The 23769-nt window shown below is 41.2% G+C and overlaps 1 protein-coding gene across 2 annotated transcripts in view; it reads right to left on the bottom strand.

Annotated features, from left to right (window-relative positions):
• The window catches only part of MFSD2B (MFSD2 lysolipid transporter B, sphingolipid), a 40453-nt gene extending 17286 nt beyond the window's left edge, over positions 1-23167 (bottom strand). For both annotated transcript variants that reach the window (XM_065834881.2, XM_065834882.2), the window contains exons 1-6: positions 23011-23167; positions 17798-17914; positions 13220-13344; positions 9651-9774; positions 7591-7669; positions 3577-3746 (exon numbers count right to left, since the gene is read on the bottom strand). In XM_065834881.2, the coding sequence (XP_065690953.2) occupies positions 3577-3746; positions 7591-7669; positions 9651-9774; positions 13220-13344; positions 17798-17914; positions 23011-23043 (648 nt within the window). In that variant the 5' untranslated portion in view covers positions 23044-23167. The remainder of the gene's footprint in view (positions 1-3576; positions 3747-7590; positions 7670-9650; positions 9775-13219; positions 13345-17797; positions 17915-23010) is intronic.
• Positions 23168-23769: the final 602 nt, after the last annotated feature.

Here is a 23769-nt window from a genome sequence, read left to right as displayed (position 1 = left end):
AAAGTCACTTTGTACAAATGCAAGGGTTGAGAGATAAACCATGTAAGTGTAGACAGTCTTCAAAACAACAGCTTTTGTTAAGATATTTATATTTCAGGAGGATACATGGTGAAATAAAGGAATGCAGGAGTATTCTTTACTTGGGTGCTTGGTGGGGTTGGTTTGTTTGTTTATTTTATATCAGAGTACTTTGATAGTATCAGTTATGGCTTGCACAGACTACAGATGGCAGTATTGTAGATACCTGAGTTCAGTTAAATGAGGTGATTTCAGCCCCAAAGGCAGCCTAGCCAGGAGAGAAGAGGCTGAAAAAAAAAAAGGATAGTAACCGGACTCTCTTCTGAATTTTATATTTCATGTCTATTTATTTGTTAATTTGCTTGAAACAATTGAATTTAAATGCTCTCTTTCACAGGTTGTAGTTAAGTGTAATTTGAGCTTAAACTAGCCAGGATATTCATGGAAGGCCAAGTAAGATTCTCCAACCCTAAGCAAATCTTGTTATCCATCTATGAACTATTTCAATATCCATGCTTAGTTTCTAGTAGGAAGATCCACCCCTAAGCTTACAGTAACAGCTTTGAAAGAACTTGTAAATAACCATTTCTTCCACTTCCTTTCTTTAATAATGAGCAAAATAATATCAGTCATTCACTAGGTCTTCTTTTAAACTGGGTGTGCTCTTGAGCAGCTAAGAATTAGTCCTCATGACAAAAAGGGTCAGATCACACTCCTTAATGGCACTAAGAAACCGCTAAGATTCGGCCTTTTCTATTTTTTTTTTTTTAAATGATGGAGGTACTTCAGATTCATAGACTCTACCCTTGCCTCAATTTATAACTCAATGTCCATCAGCCATACAACCAAAATTCAAGATATAACATCTCCTGTCGATAATGCAGTACAGGCACATATTGTGTTGTACGTGGTGTGAACAAAAGGCAAGTGCCCCGTTGTGTGATGGAAGCAGCTCCTGCATGTGGCTCGCTGGCTGTACACCCTTCCATAATCCAACCAAACTGACGGCAAATTATCTGAACAGCAAAAAATCCTGGTCCTCACAAAACAGGGCAGCAAGGAGTGAGGTGTGTTGCCAGAGCAGCTCATTCACATGATAGTTTCTGCCCAAGCCTGAGCAATATTTGGGAGCTACTCTGGATGAACTTGCTTTAGCAAGTGGGTTGGGCTGGATGATCTCCAGAGGCCCCTTTCAACGCCAGCCAGTCTGTGATTCTGTGCAAAAGGATAGGACAGAAAAAGGAGTGAACAGAACCCATGGAAACCAGTTGGACACCACAATCCAGACCATTCTCAACCATGGGTTACTACTCATCTACAAAACCTGAGAAGGTGACGCACAAAACAGAGGAAGAAGGAAAAAAGCAAAGACCAAAACAATAAACAGGAAATCCTCACAAAAAAAAAATGAACACAAGGCTGCTTGTAAATAAGGAAGTGACATGAAGAAGGTAATATCTTTAATTAAATTAACTCATATAATTGGAAAAAAAAGACAATTTACCAGTCACACTACAACTTCTTCAGACCTGAAAAATGTTTGCGTGTCTAAAAGCTTCTCCACTGTTTCCTAGTCTTAGTAGCTAGTTTAATGAAACATATTATTCCTACCTACAAACGGTGGCTACTTTAGGCTATATATGTTCACTGTTTTTTCAAATTAAAACCTACTCAACAGTTGATTCATTGTTAAGCTTCAGGATGATGTCCTTGTCTTGTTAAAATATACACTAGAAGTTATCTAATGAGCAGCTTAAAAACCACTTTAATCAGCTATAATATGGCATGGCCATTTACAGAAGTAGCTCAGCTCTCCCCAGGCTGTTTCCCAGATCAGCTCTGTGAGAAGCTTTACATTGAGTTGTACCAAAAAACATGGATCAGGTAGCACAGAGGCAGAGAACAGTGACTGGTTTTGCGGGGAGGCGAGGCTTGGTCCCCTTCCTGGACTACCAGTGTTGGTGCCAGGGTATGTAAATTCAAAGCATGCATAAAAATATGCCTTTATCTTGTGATTTCACTGCTGCTGAAGAGAGGTAGTAGGAGCTATTTGACTACAATAAGCAGAGCATGAATACGTATATCCTGATTCGAAGCAAGCACCTGAGATTAGACTCAGGTCAAGGAGTCTTCTTCATGGGGAATTTTATGCATCAGTTAGTACCTGCATTGACACAGAAAGAGATGAAAATAGAAAAAAGAAAAGCTGAATCGAGCAATTGGTAAAATGGAATCAACAAAATGCTGATTTCACAAGCAACATATTAAAAACACTACACAAGGTATTTTTTTTTTGTTCATGGCCTGTTTCAAGACCACTGGAAACAATGGAAGACTATCAAATTGTGTTCACTGAGGTTTGGATCAGGTTTTAGGATTTTGTCCCAGACATAAAACCTTCTCCATTTCTCAAAAACCAGCAAACTGAAGCATGAGGAGATTAAATTACTTCTGCAGGATTACAGGAAAATTCTGCTGTGGGAAATGAACAGAACAAGCATGGATCTGTAGGTTCATTCCACACATTAACCCCTGAGCCCTGCTCCCACTAATTGCCTGTTACCTACCATTGACTTTCAACAGTGATTTGCACCTTCACAGGAACACAGACTGCAAGTGGGACTTACAGTTTCCTTCACACAACAGCCGTTAATCTTTACAGGAGATCCCTAGTGAGAACTAATTTGAAAAGCAGTGTTGCTGAGCTGAAAGATCCTGCTAAAGCCACCATTTATTCACAGAATTATAGAATTATTTGGGTTGGATGAGACCTTTAAAGTTTCTCTGGTTCTAATCCCCCTACCACAGGCAGGGACATCTTTCACTAGACCAGGCTGCTCAAAGACTCATCCAATCTGATGTTAAACACTTCCAGGAACGGGGCAGCCACAATTTCTCTGGGCAACTGGTTCCAGTGTCTCACCACCCTCATAGTAAAAAAATTATTCCTTTTATCTAGTCTAAATCTACCCTCTTTCAGTGTAAAAACATTGCCCCTTTCCCTGTCACTACAGGCCTTGGTAAAAAGTCTTTTTCCATCTTTCTTATAAGTCCTTTTTACGCATTGAAAGGCCACAATAAGGTCTCCCTGGAGCCTTCTCTTCTCCAGGCTCAACAACCCCAATTCTCTTATCTGTTCTTCACAGCACAGCTGTTCCAGCCCTCCGACCATTTCTGTGGCCTCCTCTGGACCCACTCTAACACGTCTGTGTCTGTCTTTTGCTGGGGACCCCAGAAGTGGACACAGTATTTCTGGCAAGGTGGAGTAAGCTTTTCTTACTAAACTTCTATTTAAAAATGTAAATCAGCCCCTAGTGAAAACAAAAGATTGCTATATACCTTCTAGTGACTTTGCAGTTTGCTGCCTGCAGCAAAGCCACTCAGTGTAATTCTGCTGTTATGCTGAGAAGCGGTTGCAAAGACAAGTTCGTTGCCTCAGCTCCAGTGTTACTGATTTTAGAAAGTTGTGTTTGTGCTCGTCTGAATGTGATACGGTGTTACAGAAATACCCATACCCCTTTCCCTAAAAGGTTTTAGTGTGCTCCCATAGGCACTTACCTGAGGAGACAGGGGATCTGAGGGGTCTGGAAAGCTGGGAGGGTGATGCCAGGAGTCGGTTGTGTTTCCTGGGGGATTCACAGTGCAGTGATGGGAGACGTGAGCACTGGCCACAATCTGCCCCTGAAGTGCAGCTCCAATCAAGGTCCCAAGCACTTCCATGGCCATTCCTAAAGAAGGAAGTACAAATGAGAACTTGATTCTTCCACTCACTGCAAGCTTGCTCTTTTGTCTCACTGAGAAAAAACCTCATCAAACCATTTTCTTTTACAGGGAACAAGCAGCAAAAGCAATACCAAGAACAGCAGAACTGGAAGGTCAGTAATAGAACAGTTTCAAGGAAAGTGAGTTTTGTTATCTATTTTCTCATCAGCTTTTAGAAGCCTCCATGAAAGAGCCTCTTTTATACAAGCTGCATGACGGATGCGGCTGAGATTTGGAGCCACAAGAGGATAACACAGAAATCTTTCATCTGAAGGACCAGAGCAGTTTAAATGCTGAGTGCCATTTTTTCCAAAGCAGGACTAGAAGCCACGGCATCAGACCTTTCATTTGCATCTTGACAGTAACTTGCGAAACATTTTTCAAGCCACTTATCTGATCAGACCTCTAGGTTCTCCAACTGTAAAATAAAACAATCCTTATCTCAGGGTTATGTTGGAAATAATACAGCTGCAAAGCCCTTGGAAACAGCAGATGCTTTTAACTGCCTAAGGCCACAGTCAGGCAGAACTGGCTACCCCAGCATCAGAGAAGGATTCAGATCACTAATGCTCCAAGTGCCATCAGAACAGCGGATCATCTAAAGAACAATCAAAGTCTCCATTTGGGAAAGCAAAGATCTAACATGGGCATCCAGCTCATGCTTCATGTACTCAAGATGAGTCAACAAAGCAGCTAGTTCCTACAGCTCTCTTGCAAGTGAGAGGTGAGTAATCTGGGTTCTAGAGCCTTCTCACCCCGAGGGATTTGAAGCCTACCATTCCTGTTTCCATGTCATATGGCCTTACCCAGCATCCCCATGGCAGTGACATAAACTAAATTACTGTCCCAGCTCCAGAGAATTTACACATTTTGCATAAAGGTACACAGGGCTGAATAAATGAACAGATTAGGAACAGGGACCAAGGCTCTCTGTTTATGAGGGAATGCTCTTCTAATTGACCCAAACATCAGGTTTCTTTCTACTTATTCTCTCTCAGTGGCTTCGGGGGTCTCATATTCCTTTCTCAGAAGCACCGTGGGGGATTCTTGAAGAGCCGCTTCCACAGCAGGTTGTGTCCTGGTGGTTGTCATACTCTCCCTGGGAAACAACAGGCATTTCAAAAGCTCCTGGGTTCAGGTTTATTCAAGTTTCCTGCTCTATAACAGCCTTCCTAGGGGACCTTGGACACAACTTTTTGTGTATTCCTGTAAAAGAACTGAAGTATTTCTCCATCTAATGAGAGAGCAATGCACACAGACAGCTACGGAAGATCAACTAAGGAAAAGATGCTGCCTAGGAGACCCGGATCATTTAAACCATTGCTAGTACATTCCCAAGCAAAGAATGCTTCTGAATTGAAAAACTGAGGCTTCATGTAACATTAATTTAAACCAATGCTGGCAGATGGTGGAAATTCTACCCTCAACCTGATTTGAAGTGTTTGCGCAACAACTGGCCTCAGCTGGGCCTCGCAGCAAACTGTTGACTACTCAGTTTAAAGCCAATGCACCTGAGTCACAGCTTTCCTTCAAAACATCACCTACACATTTATGACCTTTATCTAGGACTCTACATCTGCATTTTGCCAAGCACTTGCATAGAATAAAACTCAAGAAGCATCATTAGAGGCAACAGAAATACAACCATTATGAAACCTTATTTTCTAAGAAGTAGCAAGAGCTGAGGAACAGGCATATTTCAAAGTTCTTGTGTGCTCAGAATTTATAATGTATTACTTTCCACATTAGCAGAGAAAGCTGATCTTTCAGAAAGCAGATCATACCTTGAAGTAGGTTATATTTTGCCCAGAACATAAATAGGATTTATGTTGAAGTGACTTTGGAATCCAGCATTTCTAGCTTGCATTTATCGTAAGGAGCAGGACAAAATTTACAATGAGCAATTCTGCTTGTCTCCAGTAGAGGGTAATGGGTCCTCTAATCCCAGCCTTTTTTAAAAAGCACACTTCATATTACACAGCTGTTTTTCTTTAAAGAGTTGAAGAAATGCCTGAACAACTGACTGCATCCAAGAAAGTCTATCAACAAGAGTTCTCTATGAAACCCAAAGAGAGGCAAAAGTATTTCAGTAAAACACTTATTAAAAAAAAAAAAATAAAAAAAGGGGAAAAAATGAGACTATCACATAGTCATAATCATCACAAGAAAACTGGGCTCCAAACAAATGTAATTTCAAAGTACACAGAGATACCAACATATGAAAAGTCAAAGCCATGGTTCATACCACCACCCTAACTTGGCTTAGGAGAACAGTTGTACACTCAAAAGTAAAACCCTTTCTGAACAATAAAATGACACTATAAACGTGTAACACCTCTCAGGCATGGAGTTCAGCAGCTTTTACGAGCACAAATTTCACATGCCTATGAAGCCTTGCATGGGACTAACGGATAGGGAAGCACATTTAGTTGGATCACAGCCTCTGAAGACATAAACCCAGACAATAGAAAACACTAGGTACATGGATTTAGTTAGAATTTAGGCCAGATGACTCAGAATACAGTCAGTGCCAAAGAATAGAACAGAACTGGAACCTCCTGCTGTTTAGTCCTGTCCTATGACTGCCAGCCCAGACTTTCTCTTGAGACAGTTGATGATAAAGCAAATTACAACTGCTCCGTGTGGCCGGAAAGGAATTCGGTCACTCAGGGAGTACTGTATCTAGAATTTCTGACAGGATTTGTTAGCACTTCTGGCCGTTTCCATGTGCCTCTCTGGTCCAGTTTTCAACATACTCAAGCAAGCATGTTCAGGGTTAGAAGGAATGGTGGAAAACGGCGCTTGCCAGGAAGAGAAAACAGATGCAACAAAAAACCTACAAGTTATTGTAAAGCAACACTGAAGGACAAGTTAAGATATAGAAAAGCCTTTCACGTGATATTTGACTCTTTTCTCTTTGCCTTGCTTAATGCTGGTGGCCATGAAGGAGAGCAGCTACATGCTGAAGAAGAAGTGCAGACAGAGCTGAAGAGTAAAGAAGGAGGGAAGAAACTGCTCCTAATCCAATTTATGATCTGTACAGGAAATGTTGAAAATATTTTCATTGCACTTTTTTGGTCTGATCAATTTGCTTCAAAGCAAAACCTTTGTCTGGTTTTGATTGTTGAAGAACCTGAGGTATGGCCTGGAAGCCATCATTCTTTTAACTAATACAGTCAGAATGCTAGTTATATTACAGCCAGATCTGTCTTTAAACTACCTGGTATATGTTAGAATTAAATAAACACAAATGAAATAAAAGAAAGATTTCCGTTGGTGTGAACATGCACACAAAATCACTCTCCTCTTTTTGTGAGGTTAACTGTCTTGGCTCTATGAGTTCTGAAAATTTTTTCAGAGAAAACAGGTTTATAACATAAAACATAAACCTAAGGAAATCTGAACTAAAAAAAAAGGAAAATACTCAAAATTACTTCCAGACGTTCTTTAATTGAATGCTGAAGAAGATCAGCACATTGTTTTTTCCCCCTACAAATCATCTTTAAATGAAATAATTATTTCCTACCCTGGCTTGGGTAAGAGTGATTTTCATTGTTTCGTCTGGCCAGCAAGAAACCAAAAAGAACTTATTGCTAATCAGACAATTTGAGACAATAAAACATCAAAGTCTCCTATTTAGCTAGAAAAATAGAAGCATTAAGAAGACAAAATATTTTTTATTAGATATTAAAACTCTCATATAAAAGTCGGCTTTAGGGACACAAACCATTAGGAACTTCCTATAGACAAAGAATGATTTCAAATAAAGCTCAGTCCTAATCCACATGAGAAAGCCCAGATCACACTCACGGTATGCTGTTGCAGAATCTCTCTCCTTCTGGTCTGTGCTGAGAAACATGGTGAGAGCAGAATATGGTACTTGGAATAACTATGCAAAGAAAGAACATCACTTAGGAAATGTCAAAGTAAATGCTATATTCCCTTGATGTCCAGAAAAATGATTTAATGTGACCTTGCAATTCACTTTATTAGAACATTATACTTTTTAGGCATATATTTCTGCTTTGTAAAGTATAGAAAAAGAAAAAGAAGTATCTTTCATAATACAAATAATAAATTACTAGCAGGCTTTACATTAATGCTGTGCTCCTTCAGCTTCCTTGGGAAAACGTCCTTCACAGCCAGGCTATAAAGTATCTCGTTTTCTTTGCACTAGGAGACTGTCATGGTCCTAACTTAAACTAACTAACAGGAAGTGAAGACATATTGAATTTTCTGCTTTATTCAAGCCAGAAGACTGTGTAAATCCCCCAAATATTTCAAATATCTGTCTTACTATGTAACTCCAGCAGATAAGTGTGAAAACTACCTTGTCTTCCGCACCATTTTGCCACACACTCCTTAATTTGAGTTAAGAATAGGCAGAAACACCAAATTGCTATGTCAACACTCCAACCAAAAACATAGATGAGGAGTGTTGATCGATTGTTTTTACAGCACTCTATCTAGCAATTGATTCCTCAGTGTAAAATCATGGTGGAAAAAATGCACTCGTAATATTTATTGCAATGCTGGGTAAAGGGACCCCACTTTTACTACAGAAGAGGCCTTATCTCCAGTAGAACTTCACTGAAAATAACCGATGTGAGTGGGATCTTGTCCTCATAGTGTTGAACTAAAAGAAAAAGAACTTCTAAAATCTTGAAACAACACACAGGCCAAACCATCAGACTGTCATGGAAGTGGGACATGAACCTGCTCGAACAATCAAGTTCTTTGTGGTGTTTCCACCACCACAGAGATTTGTAGCCAGGCCAATTAAGTCTCACAATCTGCATTCTACTCTGTACAAAATACATTTCTGTTCACCTCCACTAAACGTGGCAAATGTATATGTTTTCAAAGCTCTGTCATGGAAAACTCGTGCATTTCCTTCAAAAGAGAGAGGAAAGAAAGTAATTTTAAGCCATTATGAATGTCTTCTGGACCATCTTTCCACAGAGGAAACAAAGGAGCTAGTGAATAGCTTGGGTTCTATGATTCTATTTAAAATGTTTGTATTTCTTGTTTGACTTTGGCTTTTCTCCTGTTTACAGATCTGTTGGACCTGGGAATTCTGTATTCCTGTGTAAAGTTGGAATGTTTGGAAGCCACTTTTCAAAACATGGAAGTGGAATTCCAACAGCCGGGATACACCCTGCCAAACTGCAAGGCAGCTGTCTTATTTCTAGTCCTAATCTGCTGTGCATGGAAAATACCTTTTTCCACCTTGGTATTAGCTATAAGGCAAAATGAGGTGATGCAAGCCTACACATACAGTATGGAAAGTACCAGAGAAGTTCTTTGGGATCCACTGAAATGATGGGTTCTGCATAAATATTGCAAGTTCTGGGCTGTATTAAAAAGTTCATGTGCTCAAACTCTTCTACCCAAGTATAAATATCACGATGACGACTACCACTATTATTTCAGCACTGGTACCCTGACTTTTCATTGTCTTCTAGCTTGAGTCAAAACACCCAGAACTAGAACCACAAAGCTACTTGGTCTCCCAAATTGCCCCTGAAAATAGAAGTTCTGAGAAGCTAGTTATCTAATCGGAATTAGAAATCCGAATGTCTTTGTGGATCTATACAAGAATGAGTCAAGTATCTAGGACACTGCCAATGAAAGTGGTTGGAGGTAACGTGTCTGAATTAACAGGTCATTTGCCAGAGAATGCATTCGCAGAAACCATCAACCAGCAGACAGTCTGATAAAAGAACATCTGGCTATCCCGTGAACCCACCAGAAGCTGAAATCAAATGTAAAGTTTTGGTAAATCTCAGTTTACTAAATCTAAATGCATTAACATACACAGAAAACAAGTAGGTTACTGCTGAGAACATCATTATTTGTTATCTACTTACTGTGGTCAGTGCTTGGAAAAGGCAGTAGAAAGTCAGGTACCAGGCAACTCTTCCTGATACAAAAGGAGGCAGGTACCACATAAAAAAATAGGACACTACTGTGAAGGGTGTACATGCCAGCATCCTGCAAAGAAGGTCGACACATCAACAATCTCAACATAATGATAGCAAAGTACATTAGTTTTTCCTGCTGATAATCAATATAATGCAATTGATTTTATGTGTAGTGTTTCTAACTGCAATAATGCCATGTTTTTAAGTATTTAATATGCATTAAATACACAGATTAATATAAAATGTATTCAAGTATTTCCATAAAATTGAAAAAAAACCAGCAAATCTGAAAGAAAAGAGTTATACTTCAGTTAATAGCTCACTCAGAACAGACCCAATTTCCCTTTACATGCACTGTAACACATACTTATATTGCCATTCCCTAGCACATGTCTCACTCAGGCTACACCTTTATTGGAAAGAGCCACTGAGAACTAAGATCTACTGCCACAGTAGATCTTCGCACACTTGAGCAGCTTTTACATGAGACTGCCTATTACCAAGGATTCCCTCTTCTGACTCTAACATCCTCAGTTTTGCTTTCAACTTGGCCTCTTCATTGCTACTTTGAGCAAGTGCAAATACATTAATAGACTTCAAAATGCTGAAAACTGCATAAAAAATAATAGACAGCCCACTGCAAAAGTTCCTGCAGTTTGTATCTGCTTGGGTATACAATAATTTGCTCTGTTCAACTCAACAGCAAAATTCCTCATCACTTCAAAAACAAAAGGATCATCTTGTGGTGAGGAAGGTGCCTTTAAAAACAAAGAAAAAAAGAACCACAGATATCTAAATTTTAGACATTGCTATTAACCAGCCATTAATTACATTACTCTAAAAATTGTTTCAGGCAGACAACACTTGTCAAACTCCATGATATGGAAGGGGCAGCCAGATGTTATTATTTCTGAAAAGTCTGAGTGGCAGCAGCAATCAGAGCTCTCCTCTATTCCTGTAAATCAGGCATTAAACAATGTAATTAGATGACCAAGATCCCAACAAAAAAATATCCAAACATGTAAAAGAGAAAATGGATTAATCCCTTCACAACAGTACTATTGACACTGGGGGTCAGCTGATTATTTTGCAATCGCGAACTGAAAACCTGGAATACAAAAGAGTAATGTGGGTAAATAGTTTAGTAAAACAATGGCTTTCCCACGCTGCTCTTTGGGATGGCCAGCGTCACCGGGAGCTGAGCACTGAAGGAAAATGCCAGGTTCTGGTATTCTCTGTCCCTTGGGTCCTCAGGCCACAGTTCATCCACAGCCGGTCAGCAATGGAAAACACAAATAAGGATCAAATTCTAACACATTTCAGGGAATTGACTTTCCTTTCCAGAAGTGTGAGCTCTTCCAGACCGGTGTCCTGACAGACTCACCCTAGTAAAATATTTTCATAGCAAATTTTGCATGCGGCTTTTCAGCAATAACCCTCTTAGTATTCTTCCCTCTTTCTCTCCTCTTTCCACATTTTCCTTTCCTCAGTAATGTGGCTGAGTTTCGAGAGCCTTGCTGAAGTTGGTGAATATCTAATATTCTACTATTATCTCCTTTGACAAAATATTTGACCAGGTTTGTGTATTTGAAGTAAATTTCTGCTTATGCCTTTTAAACACCTTACATAAAAGAGATCAATAGAGATTGATAGTTTATTATATTGAGTACAGTATTAAGCTATAGTCAAACATTCACCTTCTTTACTAATGTTCTTGCTTCGCTGGTAAGCTTTTCTGACTGAGTCAGTTCCATTGCTTCACTCTAGATACTTAAGAAGTCAGAATAATTTCAAAATACTGAAGTATTTTTTAACTAGTGGAAGACCCATTTTTTGCTCTGCATAAGTACGTTCTGACCTCCGAAGTGCACGAACAAAATTCACATGAAAATTTACCATGACCAAAAATACAGACAAAATCCTTCTGGAAAGAAAGCTGCTGTTTGACAAATGCAAGTTAAAGGCTGGGTTAGATAAGCACTTTTCCTGTAAGAAATGCAAGTTGTACAGTAACTGGCTTACAGTGCAAAGGGCTGATAACTTCATGCTTGTGCTAGGGTGGAAGTTATTCTAACATCGATTTAACGTTAACACTAAACACGTGTATTTGCGGTCTTTTCAGAGAACTGAAAAAAACCCAGGGCATCAGAATACATCTAACGGTACTTGTATAAAAAGTCAGTATTTTCTTTTTTAATAACTTTGTTACTTGGTTAATTCAGTGCTTGTTGGAAGAGCATTCCATTCACCTGGCTACAAACCAAATCCTGAAAAGAGCAAGAGAAGCAAGATCCTCTTTCCCTGTGGGGCTCTTGACAAAAAGTTTAACTTTGACCCCAAGTCCCTTTTCCTGCTGGGGCCAGGAGCAACTGATCTCAGCCACCTTCCAGCGTGTACTTGCCTTCTATTCTTTGCCAGATATAAGATGCTCACAGACAAGTTTCTATAGCCCTAAAACCACACAACAGCAAGGGAACCACCAGCTAAAAAAATTGGGCTTATTATCCATGAAAATTCAATTTCTTTGTTCAGGATAAATTAATTAAAAATATCTTACAATACAACCTTATAATGCATGAGATAGAGCAGTGATGAAAGACTACCTATTTCACAAACTACTCAGACTTCCAAAATATTAAGAACCCAACAAATAAATGCCCTATGGCATAGATGAGCTTGGGTTCCTCTAACACAGACCACTGCTTTCCAATTTTCTTGTTGACACCTGTCAATCATCTCCTTCCTATACAAATAACATTCATTCTTCTAACGTCCTTATAGCACATGAACAAGTGCACTAGTTGGAGTATTTACAAGAGGTGAGTATGTCACAGTGAAGCGTCACTCTGTCCCTTTTGACATGCTGATCAAAATCTTACAGCATCTTGTTCCATTATAAAAGTAATAGTGATTTTTTAATTAAGTATTTTGATTACAGGGACGTGCGAGAAGCAGGACCAGAAGGGCTGCTGTAAAGAAGAATGTAAAAGTGCCAGGGCAGCACTGGTTGTTGCACCCTTCAACACTGTGGTATCATGTCTGTCCCACATATGTGCACACATGCTTTCCCAAATTAAAAGGCTGAGAGAATTAAAGTTAATGGAGCTCCTGAAAGGCTGATGTGAGAAGTGAAGGCACCAGGAGACACGCAGAAACAAGTTCCAACTTTGGAGGAGTGAAACCAAACTTAAGGAGTCTAGACAATGATGAAAATTTAACTGCAGAATAAAGGAAGATTTAGATCTGAGCTTCCAGTTTTGTTAACAATGCAGTGTCTTGGCTTTATTTTTTTCTGTGGTAGAGAACCTCTTCTGTGTTTCCGCGGGTGAACAAGTTAAAAGGAAATTACATGATTACATGACCTTTTTAAAAAAATGTTGCATATGTAGAATGAATCACTGTTGTCTGGGAAACAAGCAATGGAAAATTAGTCTAATTCAATGAGGTGGCTATACAATCACAACACGCAATATTCATGTTTATATATATAAGTATATGTATACATTTATACTTACCAGGGCATGAGACGGCCAATTTTTGTCCATCTACTTTTGCTAATAAAAAAGCCAGCAACAGGATCAGTAACTGCACCTGAGGCTTTGCCAATGAACAGCACCAAAGAAGCATGAAACGGAGTGATCTGAAAGTACAGACACCATACTGTAAACAGGAGCCATTGTCTCACAATACAATGAAACAGCATAAAGCAACTTTCTAGAATAAACCTCAGTGTTTAAAAGAATAATGATAGTTCATTTACGAAACATGTCCGCTGCAGTCATAGAAATTACTACTGGTTACCCATAGTAAATACATGAGACATTGAGACAGGCACTATGCAAGAATGGATTAGAGGGTAAAAGTGCAAGGAAGGAGAGATTATAAACGTGTTTAAAACTAGGAAAACGAGTCAGTCAAATAGTAGATTAAAGTCTTTGTTTCAGTCATAAAACCTGACCATGTCCCCATGTAATTATCTCCTCGCTCTGTTCCCCACACAGACCCATTTCCCCATCTTTATCTTGTCCTGATCTAGGAAAAAAAAAAAAGTAGAGGGGGTTGTTTACATGCCCTTCTGTTTTTTCATCTCCCGAGATTACGGACAAGGCTGCCAAGTGATGGCATGTGGCTGCAGAAGAGGTTGTGGCACAGCGAGATTTATCCCCCCAGAACTGAACTGTGACAACTGAACTGCATAAGGAACATCTGTTCCAATCAAAGTTGCCAGCACATGTCCAACAGATCTCACTGGAAAAACGTTCATGGATTACATAGGAGGAGAAAATGGCCAAGTAGCAAAACCTGCGAAATTAACCCAGAAGGACCATATTAAGTGTCTCTACAGAAACAGTTTATCCCAGGAGAAGTAGTTATTTTTCGCATATATCTGTGGAGAGCTGAGTTGAAAAATGTGGGTTCTCTTCCAAGTGCTCAGTTCACGCCACTGAAACTGTAAGGGAGGCAGAATCATAGAATGGCCTGAGTTGGAAGGACCCACAAGGATCATGGAGTCCAACTCCTGTCCCTGCACAGGACAACCCCACAGTTCACACCGTGTGTCTGAGGGCGTTGTCCAGTCTCTTCTTGAACACTGTCAGGCTTGGGGCCGTGACACCTCCCTGGGGAGCCTGTTCCAGTGTCCAGCACCCTCTGGGTAGAAGAACCTTTTCCTCATGTCCAACCTGAACCTCCCCTGGCACATCTTCCTGCCATTCCCTCGGGTTCTGTCACTGGTCACCAGAGAGAAGGATAGTCATGGCTCCAAGCCTAACGGTGCTCAAGAAGAGACTGGACAATCCTCTCAGACACATGGTGTGAACTGTGGGGTTGTCCTGTGCAGGGACAGGAGTTGGACTGGATGATCCTCGTGGGCCCTTCCAACTCAAGACATTCTATGATCCTATTGCTGTACCACAGGATAAAGCTGGGATGAGCGCTGGGCTGTGTCCCACAGCAGTTTGCTGACGTTCCCCTCATCCACCTTTGCTGACTTGTGGCTTCCCACAGCCAGGGTGGCCAGTAGCCCACCAGCCCTCAGCCAGACTTGCTGTGGGGGCTGCGCTGGAACTGCTCACAGGTCACCATGGCTTCTCAAGAGGCATGTCAGCAAAAACAAGAAGAAAACAGCAGTCAGAAAAGTACAGGCATTGAAATACTGCAGTTATGAGGGACACAGGGACAGAAAATTCCAAATTAAGTGGGTTTCACATTGGTATTTTGTTCAGATAACTTGAACAGGCGGGAGGAAAGTGAGTATTAGATAAAGAGAGGTGGAAAAAAGCCTTGAGGAAAATTAAAACCTCTCATGTTAGGAGTGCAGTCTGTGTAGTCACCCTGTCCTCATCATCATTGTGGGCTTATACGTCCCTTGGCTGCACTTCTTAGTCTCTAAATCTAGACAGTGTTCGTCTGTACCAATGCCAGACACCACTCAGTGTTAATAAAATACAAGATAAAATATGCTAAATTCACTTGTCTCAAAATGAATAAAGGTCAGGATCCTCCTATCAAAGATTCTGGTGTTGTCTAGTAATTTGACTCAAGGATCCTGTGTGGTTTGGAGTTATCTTTATATGTCCATAGTAAATTATATAATACGGATAATTTAGGTGGAATATGGAATTCAAATGGAAAAATGTAAGCTACAGCATATGAATAAAATGTAATTTTCTTAGAAAGGATCCAGATCCTGTATGAAAGATTATACTTAGTGAGTTTCATAATCTCAAAGCGCTAAAACTGTTCTGCCCTCTAACTGGGCAAGAATTAAATCCAAGTAGTGACTGTAAAATTACATTCTCTCCACTGAAAACACGTAGAAAACACCACAGGATTTCAGAGCTGTTTATCAGGCCTTGAAATAAATCCTGTCTCTTCGGGATTTCTTCAGAAAACAAACTAAACCATCAAGGAACAAATAATTAAGCCCCTTAACGAAGCACTAAGTGTATCATTACAAACATTAAGCAAAATTATTTGGTTTCAGTATGAGCTTGTTAACGAAATAATTATTATTATGTCTTTTACTTAGGTAGTGCCCAAAGATGCAAGAACCCCAGCATTCTGTGCAATGTACACAAACAGATAAAGAAATAAACAGTCCCTAGCTTCAAGAATTTCCAATTTTTGTGTTAGAAAATGGGGAAATTGCTGTATTTATAAGCACACTGGGAAAACGGTATTAGTGTCTTCCTCACTCCCAATGCTTGTATTGCCATTCTTGATGTAAGTGTGAAACAGTTGCAGTCAGAGCTGCATCCACCTCCCTGCAGCATCTCCCAGTTACCTGTTCTGTCTCCAGCTCCTCAGATTCCACATCATCATAAGATCATAAAATAGTTTGGGTTGGAAGGGATCTTCAAAGCTCACCCAGTCCAAGCCCTGCCATGAGCAGGGACATCTTCACCCAGATCAGGTTGCTCAGAGCCCCGTCCAGCCTGGCCTGGGATGTCTCCAGGGATGGAGCATCCACCACCTCTCTGGGCAACCTGGGGCACTGTTTTACCACCCTCAGTGTAAAAAATTTCTTCTTCGTGTCTGGCCTGAATCTCCCCTCCTTTAGTTTAAAACCATCACCCCTTGTCCTGTAGTAACAGGCCCTGCTAAAAAGTCTGTGCCCATCTTTCTTATAGGTCCCTTTTAAGGACAGAAAGGCCACAATAAGGTCTCCCTGGAGCCTTCTCTTCTCCAGGCTGAACAACCCCAGCTCTCTCAGCCTGTCCTCCCAGCAGAGCTGTTCCAGCCTGGGATCATTTCTGTGGCTCCTCTGGCCCCTCTCCAACAGGTCCATGTGTGTCCTGTGCTGAGGGCTCCACAGCTGGACACAGAACTGCAGGTGGGGTCTCACCAGAGCGGAGCAGAGGGGCAGAATCACCTCCCTCCACCTGCTGGTTTTGTTGCAGCCCAAGATACAATTGGCCTTCCAGGCTGCAAGCACACATTGCCAGTTCATGTTCAATCTTTCATCCTCCAGCACCCCCAAATCCTTCTCTCCACTCACCATCTTTGACATCACTGTCACTGCCTCCTTTGCTAAATCTTATGACTTTGGTCTCAACAAGACACTCAAGATCTCGGTTTTACAAGCCAGTCTTACCGCGTTGCAAATTTTATCAGTAGGTCACACCTCAGCTTCTGATATTAGACTTCTGTAGGAAAACCATAAATCCAACCTTTTATAGACCTTCACTCCCCCTTTTCATGATATCCTGTCTTTCTACAGCTTAAACAGTAAACTGATAACAATATCTGATCCAGAACCTCCTGTTCTTTCCAGCAAATAAAGAGTCATCTGTGCTGAAAGCCACTCATGTAGTTTCAGCTACATCTGTTCTCACAGTTCCTGCAATTTGGCCTCACCTTCCTAAAATCCTTTTTTTTTCTATCCTATAATATTCTGTCTGTCTCACTTAGTTACCACACAGACATACAAGACAATCCAGGCTGGTAAAAAATGCTTATGGATCATTTTTCTGTTTCTCTGCTGTCCTGAAATTCAGCTGGAGCAGCTGAAAGTCAGATGAACAAGGTGACTCCTAGTGCTTTGTTTTACCACGTCTACTTCTGCACCAGAAAGCCAAAGACGGGAAGCAAAGAACCTTCTGGAAAGATAACTAAGCTTTCTTTGCAAAGAAGTTATCCTAGACAAACCAAACAAAATGTATGTGAAGTTATAGTGGCCACTGGATGGAACTGCAGTGATTTTTAACTAAAACAAATGAACAAAACTTCATAACCTCAGCATGGTGCTATTAATGTTTCAGATGTCTCATACTCTCTGACACAGAAAACTGCTTTTCTCATGTCTGCAAGTATGTGAGCTCTACTGTGCCTGAAGTTCTTCTAATATTCCCAAACTAAAAGCAAACAATGGCCCCTTGAAGACGGAAAGGAAACTAGTGAAAAAAGAAAAAATAATACATTTCTGGACAAGTTAATGAAGTTTCCAGGATCCTGGACAGCTAGAGGCTATGATAACAAGACAATTTAAAAGCTTTATTAGCTCATTCAGCTTTTATCATTCCAGGGATATTGTTGACAACATCAGGGTTGAGCTAAGTCTACAATCTGTGAAGGTTTCTTGTGCTACTTACGTGGGCTATGTCCAGCAGGTAGATCTGCAGGAAGAAAGCAGCAGCACTCCCTGCCACTTGATTTGGGGCTCCTCCTATCGCGTAGCACAATTTGCTGCAAATCGAGAGCCGGTATTCCTGTTCAAGACGAAGCAGAACGAGTGATGAGAAAAAGAAGGTACACAAGTCAAAAAGCTACAGAAGTTACAAAGTTAAAGTCCAAGGTGAACACCACATTCAGGGATTCGCTTCACAGGTATTCCACTATGAAATTCATAGGCCTTCAACCCCTACCATCAACAAACATTTGGATGATCATTGCTTTGGTTTTTAATGGTCTTGTTCCTTAATTCAGCCCCTAAAACCAGATTATAGTGTTCCTACAAGGGAATCCAGGCTTACCCACCTGCTTCTCACAAGCTGTTAAAAAGAAACAAGTCCACAAACCACCAAGAAGCAGCACAGAAGTGCACACACTGTTACACTCTTTTCTGAGTTTAGTTTTGTCTCTGAATGTTTAATTCAGATTTTTTTCAAGGTTGAAAACTTTTCTAAAGAAAATAATTTCTTATATTAACCTTTAAGACCATAATGATTGATATACGCTCACATGCCATGGTGATTAGAAGGAAAGATCCACAGACAAATGGAGACCGAAGAGATTTGAAATATCCTTGTTCCGTTCCTTCCTTCCTTTGTCACAAAATGCTGGTGTGACCCTGATAAAGTCGCTCGGCTTTGTACATCTTCCTTTTGACTTGACTTTTCAACAACTTTTGTGAAAATCGGCATAATAAAGAAAGGGAATATTGGGGTTCATGCCTTGTTTAGGAAGGACTTTGAGTCACTCCAGATGTGTTTCAAAAATTTTGCAAAACTGTGCTCTCGTTTGTTTTTTGATGTTTGAAAAGTATCATAAGCATTTGACAATATTCTCTGATAGAATTGCTAAATGAGAGTAAGACAAAAGCTGAAAAGGTTTCATAACCATAATGAAAAGACTAAAAACCACAGAGACTAATAGAAATTCTAATGAAGAACGCTGTGTTCTCCAATAGTACAAGTTCCACAATACTAGAAAACCTTTAAAAAAAATCTTAAGACTTAATTTCATGCCATAAAATTCAAAATATGGGAAGAAAATGACTCAGCATTAATTCCTTTCAAAGGGACAACAAATCCAACCGAAATTTAGACTTTAAAGCTTTCGGTCTCTCTTTAAAGAATGCTGTGAGCAGGAACCAAGAAACATGAGGAGAAGCAGCAAAATTAATCCTGGGTCTGCCCTCCCTCTGAACTGAAGAGACAAGCCCTTAATTCTTATGTTAGATCAGGATAAAAATAGATATATGGTAATGAGTTCCCCCACAATGATAAGATTCTGATACATCACCTAATTTCTGAATAGTTTTAAATTTACTAAGTACCATCATCTTTACTACCTAACAGTTTTGATAAGTTATAGATTTCTAGACAGAGACTTTCATCATCTAATCATTTGCCTTTGAACTGTTTTATCTGATTGGGTGTGAACAAGCAAGCTCAAGTTATCAGGATTCTTTCCTTTTTCTGTTTCTACAGAGAAAAATGGGGCAATATCCCATTACTACACCCAAGAGGACAGCGTCAGGTCACGAGGTGCAAAATGGTATTATAGCCACAGCAGATATCATTTGACTCCATATGGGCGATTTTCTTCTTTCCAGAAAAAAAGAGAGGTAGACAGTCACGAGATAGTCTTCATCAGAACAATATACTATTTAATTTGGTGAGAACCTTTAAACAAAACAAACAGACTATATACATATTTGCTACACAAAGTGACTCTCCCTTTTTCATACGTAAGTTGGACTTGATGATCCTTGTGGGTCCCTTCCAACTCAGAATATTCTATTCTATTCTATTCTATTCTATTCTATTCTATTCTATTCTATTCTATTCTATTCTATTCTATTCTATTCTATTCTATCCTATCCTATCCTATCCTATCCTATCCTATCCTATCCTATCCTATCCTATCCTATCCTATCCTATCCTATCCATGGTCTGGATTGGAAAGGACCTTTAAAGATCATCCAGTTCACTCCCCGGCCACGGGCAGGGACGCCTTTACCCATACCAGGTTGCTCAGAGCCCTGTCGCTCCTCACCTTCAACTCTTCCAATGATGGGGCATCCACAACTCCTCTGGGCAACCATTTCCTGTGCCTCACCACCCTTATCACAGAAGTTTCTTCTTTACATCTCTCTTTCAGTTTAAAAACATCGCCCTGCATCCTTTCAATAGCTAAGGCCATGAGAAGACAGGAAAATAAATGCCTTCATATAAAATATACTATTCCAAAATATTTTTATAAAACAAAGAAATTCAAGTTCTTAAGAATTGCTCTAATTAAAGTTGTTTTACAGGAAACACTCAACCAAGTTCTAAACTGTAGGCAGTACTCCTGTCTTTACTATAATCTTAATACATTCACTTTTTTTTTAAAAAAAGTCTCGCTGTGATTCCACACACCCCCAGGACACTGCTCAACCACTTTCTGAACCACACCGCCAGATCACCTTGAAGCCAAGTTGATACTTCTGTCACAGCAGTAGTTAAGTTTTCACTATTCTTTTCTGAATGTTTTTTCAGAACAAAACAAGGTGTCAAATGGACACAGCACATAGAGTTGTCCTGCTCAGTCAGCCTCAAAACTGCGAGCAATCAGCAGTTCATGTACTTCCCAAAATGGAAGTTACATCCTGATTGCTGTTTAATAACTGTTCTTTTATTTTACCTAATTATTTTTGGAACTCATTCATGCTTTAAGTCATAATATACCACAGCAGTTCTATGTGTGAATGACACATACCATGAAAGGAAATGCCACTGCTTTCATTACAGATCTGCTGCCTGGTAACTTCATTGAGTGCCCCATAGTTTCTATTTATCTGCTGAGAAATAATTATTCTGACTCTACATGCTGGCGTCTTTTTCCAAAACAAGCAGCCCATGATCTATTCTGGCTCTCTTTATTGAAGCTATGTGGTAATCACCACATTTTCTACCTCAGTAGACCATTAGACAGTAGTAAAAATGAAGGTAGGTCTCTGCACCAGTAAAGCTGAAATATTTTCTTCCTTCTAACTTCCTGGGCTTACAGTTAAGAGTAGAAAAATATACACATGGCAGCTGTCTATCATAAGATCCAGGCCTAGTTGGGACTACATGTTATTGCTATAATAATGACACCAGAAACTGGAGAAGGGTAACATCGTGCTTGTGCAGCTTGACCAACGGCAGCACATTGACCATGAACAAGTATCAGGGTTTTTATCTTAAATTTCCCTGCTGGATGGCTGCCTTGAGCAAAAGAAATCACTTGATTTCTGTGCAATCCAGTGAAAGCTTTTTCACTTGTTGCAAGTTCATCAGTAAGCTTCAAGTACTCCAAAATTGATTTAAGATCTGAATGTGTAGGTAGTGGTCAAATAAGGAACAAAATACTAAGTACTGACAATGTTAATTTTGCTTTGAGATCCCTCTGGAGTTGTTGAATGTCAACACCAAATTGCTTCCACAGGCTTTAGAAGAAAGGTGAGAGGATGAGGTGAGAGGTAAGAGAAAGGAAGGTCAAATGAAGTTATAACATATTTTTTTCTCGGATTAACTTGATAATTTTGTACTTACACATGCCCCCTTCATATAAAAGTTAATTGTGTCTCAAGGTAAAGCAAGACAGCATAATAGCTGACAGATTTGATTTTGCTTCCTAAATAGAAGAATAAGTCTAAACATTGTTATAGAAAATGAATGCATCTCATACACCACAGTTCCTTTATTTTTAATTCTCTCGTAAGTTAAAACTGTACTTTCCATTGCTCGTAAGTTTTCTGTTCCTCAACAGAACAGAATTTGAATACAATGTTTACAACAGATCATTTTATTTCTAAATAAACTATTTAAGCACATTGAAAACTACTGTTTTCAACTGTATGAAGATGTTGCATGAACATTACGAGCATAGGGAGCAGCTGCATTTTGTCCTAAGCTATTATTTATCAGTTGAGTCCAGAACTGAACCAACAAGTAATTTAAAAGCAGTAAGAAAAAAGAGCAAAACCTGTGGCTCAGAGATAAATGCCAGCCTGGGTTTATCTGAGAAACAATGAAAATGTAGCTAACGAGGAGCATGTTTTGAGTCAGCTTTTCTCTCAGTGCAGAAATAATATTGGTAATGTCTCTGTTCTGCGAGTGACCATAAAACTGCCTCTTAGAAGCGTGACAGTCATAGGTGGCATCCCAGGTCCCTCATATCAAGTATCCTGAGGACTGTTCTTGGGTTTCTCAGCGACATCAGCCCACCCCGGTGTGGAAGAAACAACAGGAGCACAGCTCGGGTGCAGACACCTCGAAAGGGCACGTGAACAGCGGAGGGTACAGAGGTGCTTTCCCGGGATATTCTTCCAGCTGACAGCAATATAGAGCCAAGGGGCTCTGTGAGCCAAAGACAGCATTTCTGTTTAAAATCTTCAGACTTCTCCCATTAATTCACCCAGATGCTTTCCGAACATAGAATTTCAAGCCTGAACAGCATGTGCCCACAGCAGCTGATGAGCTCCATGGCTTGAACGTCCCCAGCCCCAATGTCCTGAAGCTGCCCCTTCCCAGCGTGACCTCAAGAGACACAGTGAAGGGGGCACCACTCTTATCTGCCTCTAACATATCTCAGCAAGAACCGAGTCTAAAGAGGAAGGTTTAGATACTTTCTTTCAACACCCATCTGGAAGTCAGCAGTTGATGAGGCTTCCTGAGGAGAACAAACCCCATCCCACCCACACACCGCACCTGCCTTGGGCAGAGATGGCCCCGGAGGGCAAAGAGTGGAAGGAGAAGGAGCTTTATCCTGCCACCGAAGCGGGGAGTGCACTGGAGGGAAAGCGCCCGAGTCACACTGAGATTCCTGGTGAGGGAGGAGGGGGCGGAGGGGGCGTGTGAGGGCTGAAGAAGCGTTTCAGGTACCTCGCTGAGACCGGCTGCACCACACAAAACACGGCGGCAGCGAGTTCGGGCTGCCCCAGGAGCGCCCACCCCACTTTCGATAACTTACTAGCAATAAAAATTCAAAAGCAGCGCGCCGGAGCAGGAGGGCACAGAAGGGACCCCAACCCCGCTCCCCCCCAGGATTGTGGCTGAGTGAGGGGCTGCTCAACCCCCCCGCCGGCCGCCTTTCCCCCTCCCCAGCCCCTTACCTCCGCCGGGGTGTCCTTCGCAGCCCCCGCCATGGCAAAGCGGACAACCCACCCCGGCCAACACCTGCGGTCCCGGGGCGGGGCGGCGGGTGGTGTCCTGCCCCGCAGCCCTCACGCAGCGCCCGGAGGGACAAGGGTGCTATCGCTGCCCGCCAGGCTCGGGAGAGGGTCTGACCCGCCAGAGGAGCCCCTGAGGGCACAGAACACCCGCTCGCCCTCCGTTCCTCCATGCTGCTTTCCCTGTGGAGAGGAGCGGGGCAGCTCCCGGCGGCGGGACAGTGGGGACAGCCGCGGGAGCCGGGCCTGAGGTGAAGCCCGGGCTCGTTGCACTGAACGAACCGCAACAGCCGCCGCAGAGCCCGCTCCCTCAGAGCCACCGCGCGGCCGCCGCTCCCCCGTCGGCCCGCAGGGAAGCGCTTCAGGATCGGCTGTGAGGCGGTAAATGTTTCAGGGGCTGTTTTCATCCAGAGTCTTAAGAAAACCCCAGCTCTCAGCCTTTTGAAGAGATACGCTGATGTTTATGTGGATTTATAACCATGTCAGCAATGCTGTCTTCGGTCAACTGGGCTTGAGATGACACAAAACCCACAGGTGAAACCCAGCAAGAGACCTTATTGCTGTGTACAACTACCTGAAAGGAGTTTGTAGCATGGAGGGTGTTGGTCTCTTCTCCCAAGCAGCAAGCGGTAGGACAAGAAGAAACGGCCTCAAGTTGCACCAGGGGAGGTTTAGATTGGATATTAGGGAAAAATTCTTCCC

This window comes from Patagioenas fasciata, chromosome 3 (genome assembly GCF_037038585.1).
Source record: "Patagioenas fasciata isolate bPatFas1 chromosome 3, bPatFas1.hap1, whole genome shotgun sequence".
In the NCBI taxonomy this organism is placed as follows: domain Eukaryota; kingdom Metazoa; phylum Chordata; class Aves; order Columbiformes; family Columbidae; genus Patagioenas; species Patagioenas fasciata.
Note: the sequence above shows the minus strand (reverse complement) of the source record. Positions and strands in the feature narration are given on the sequence as shown.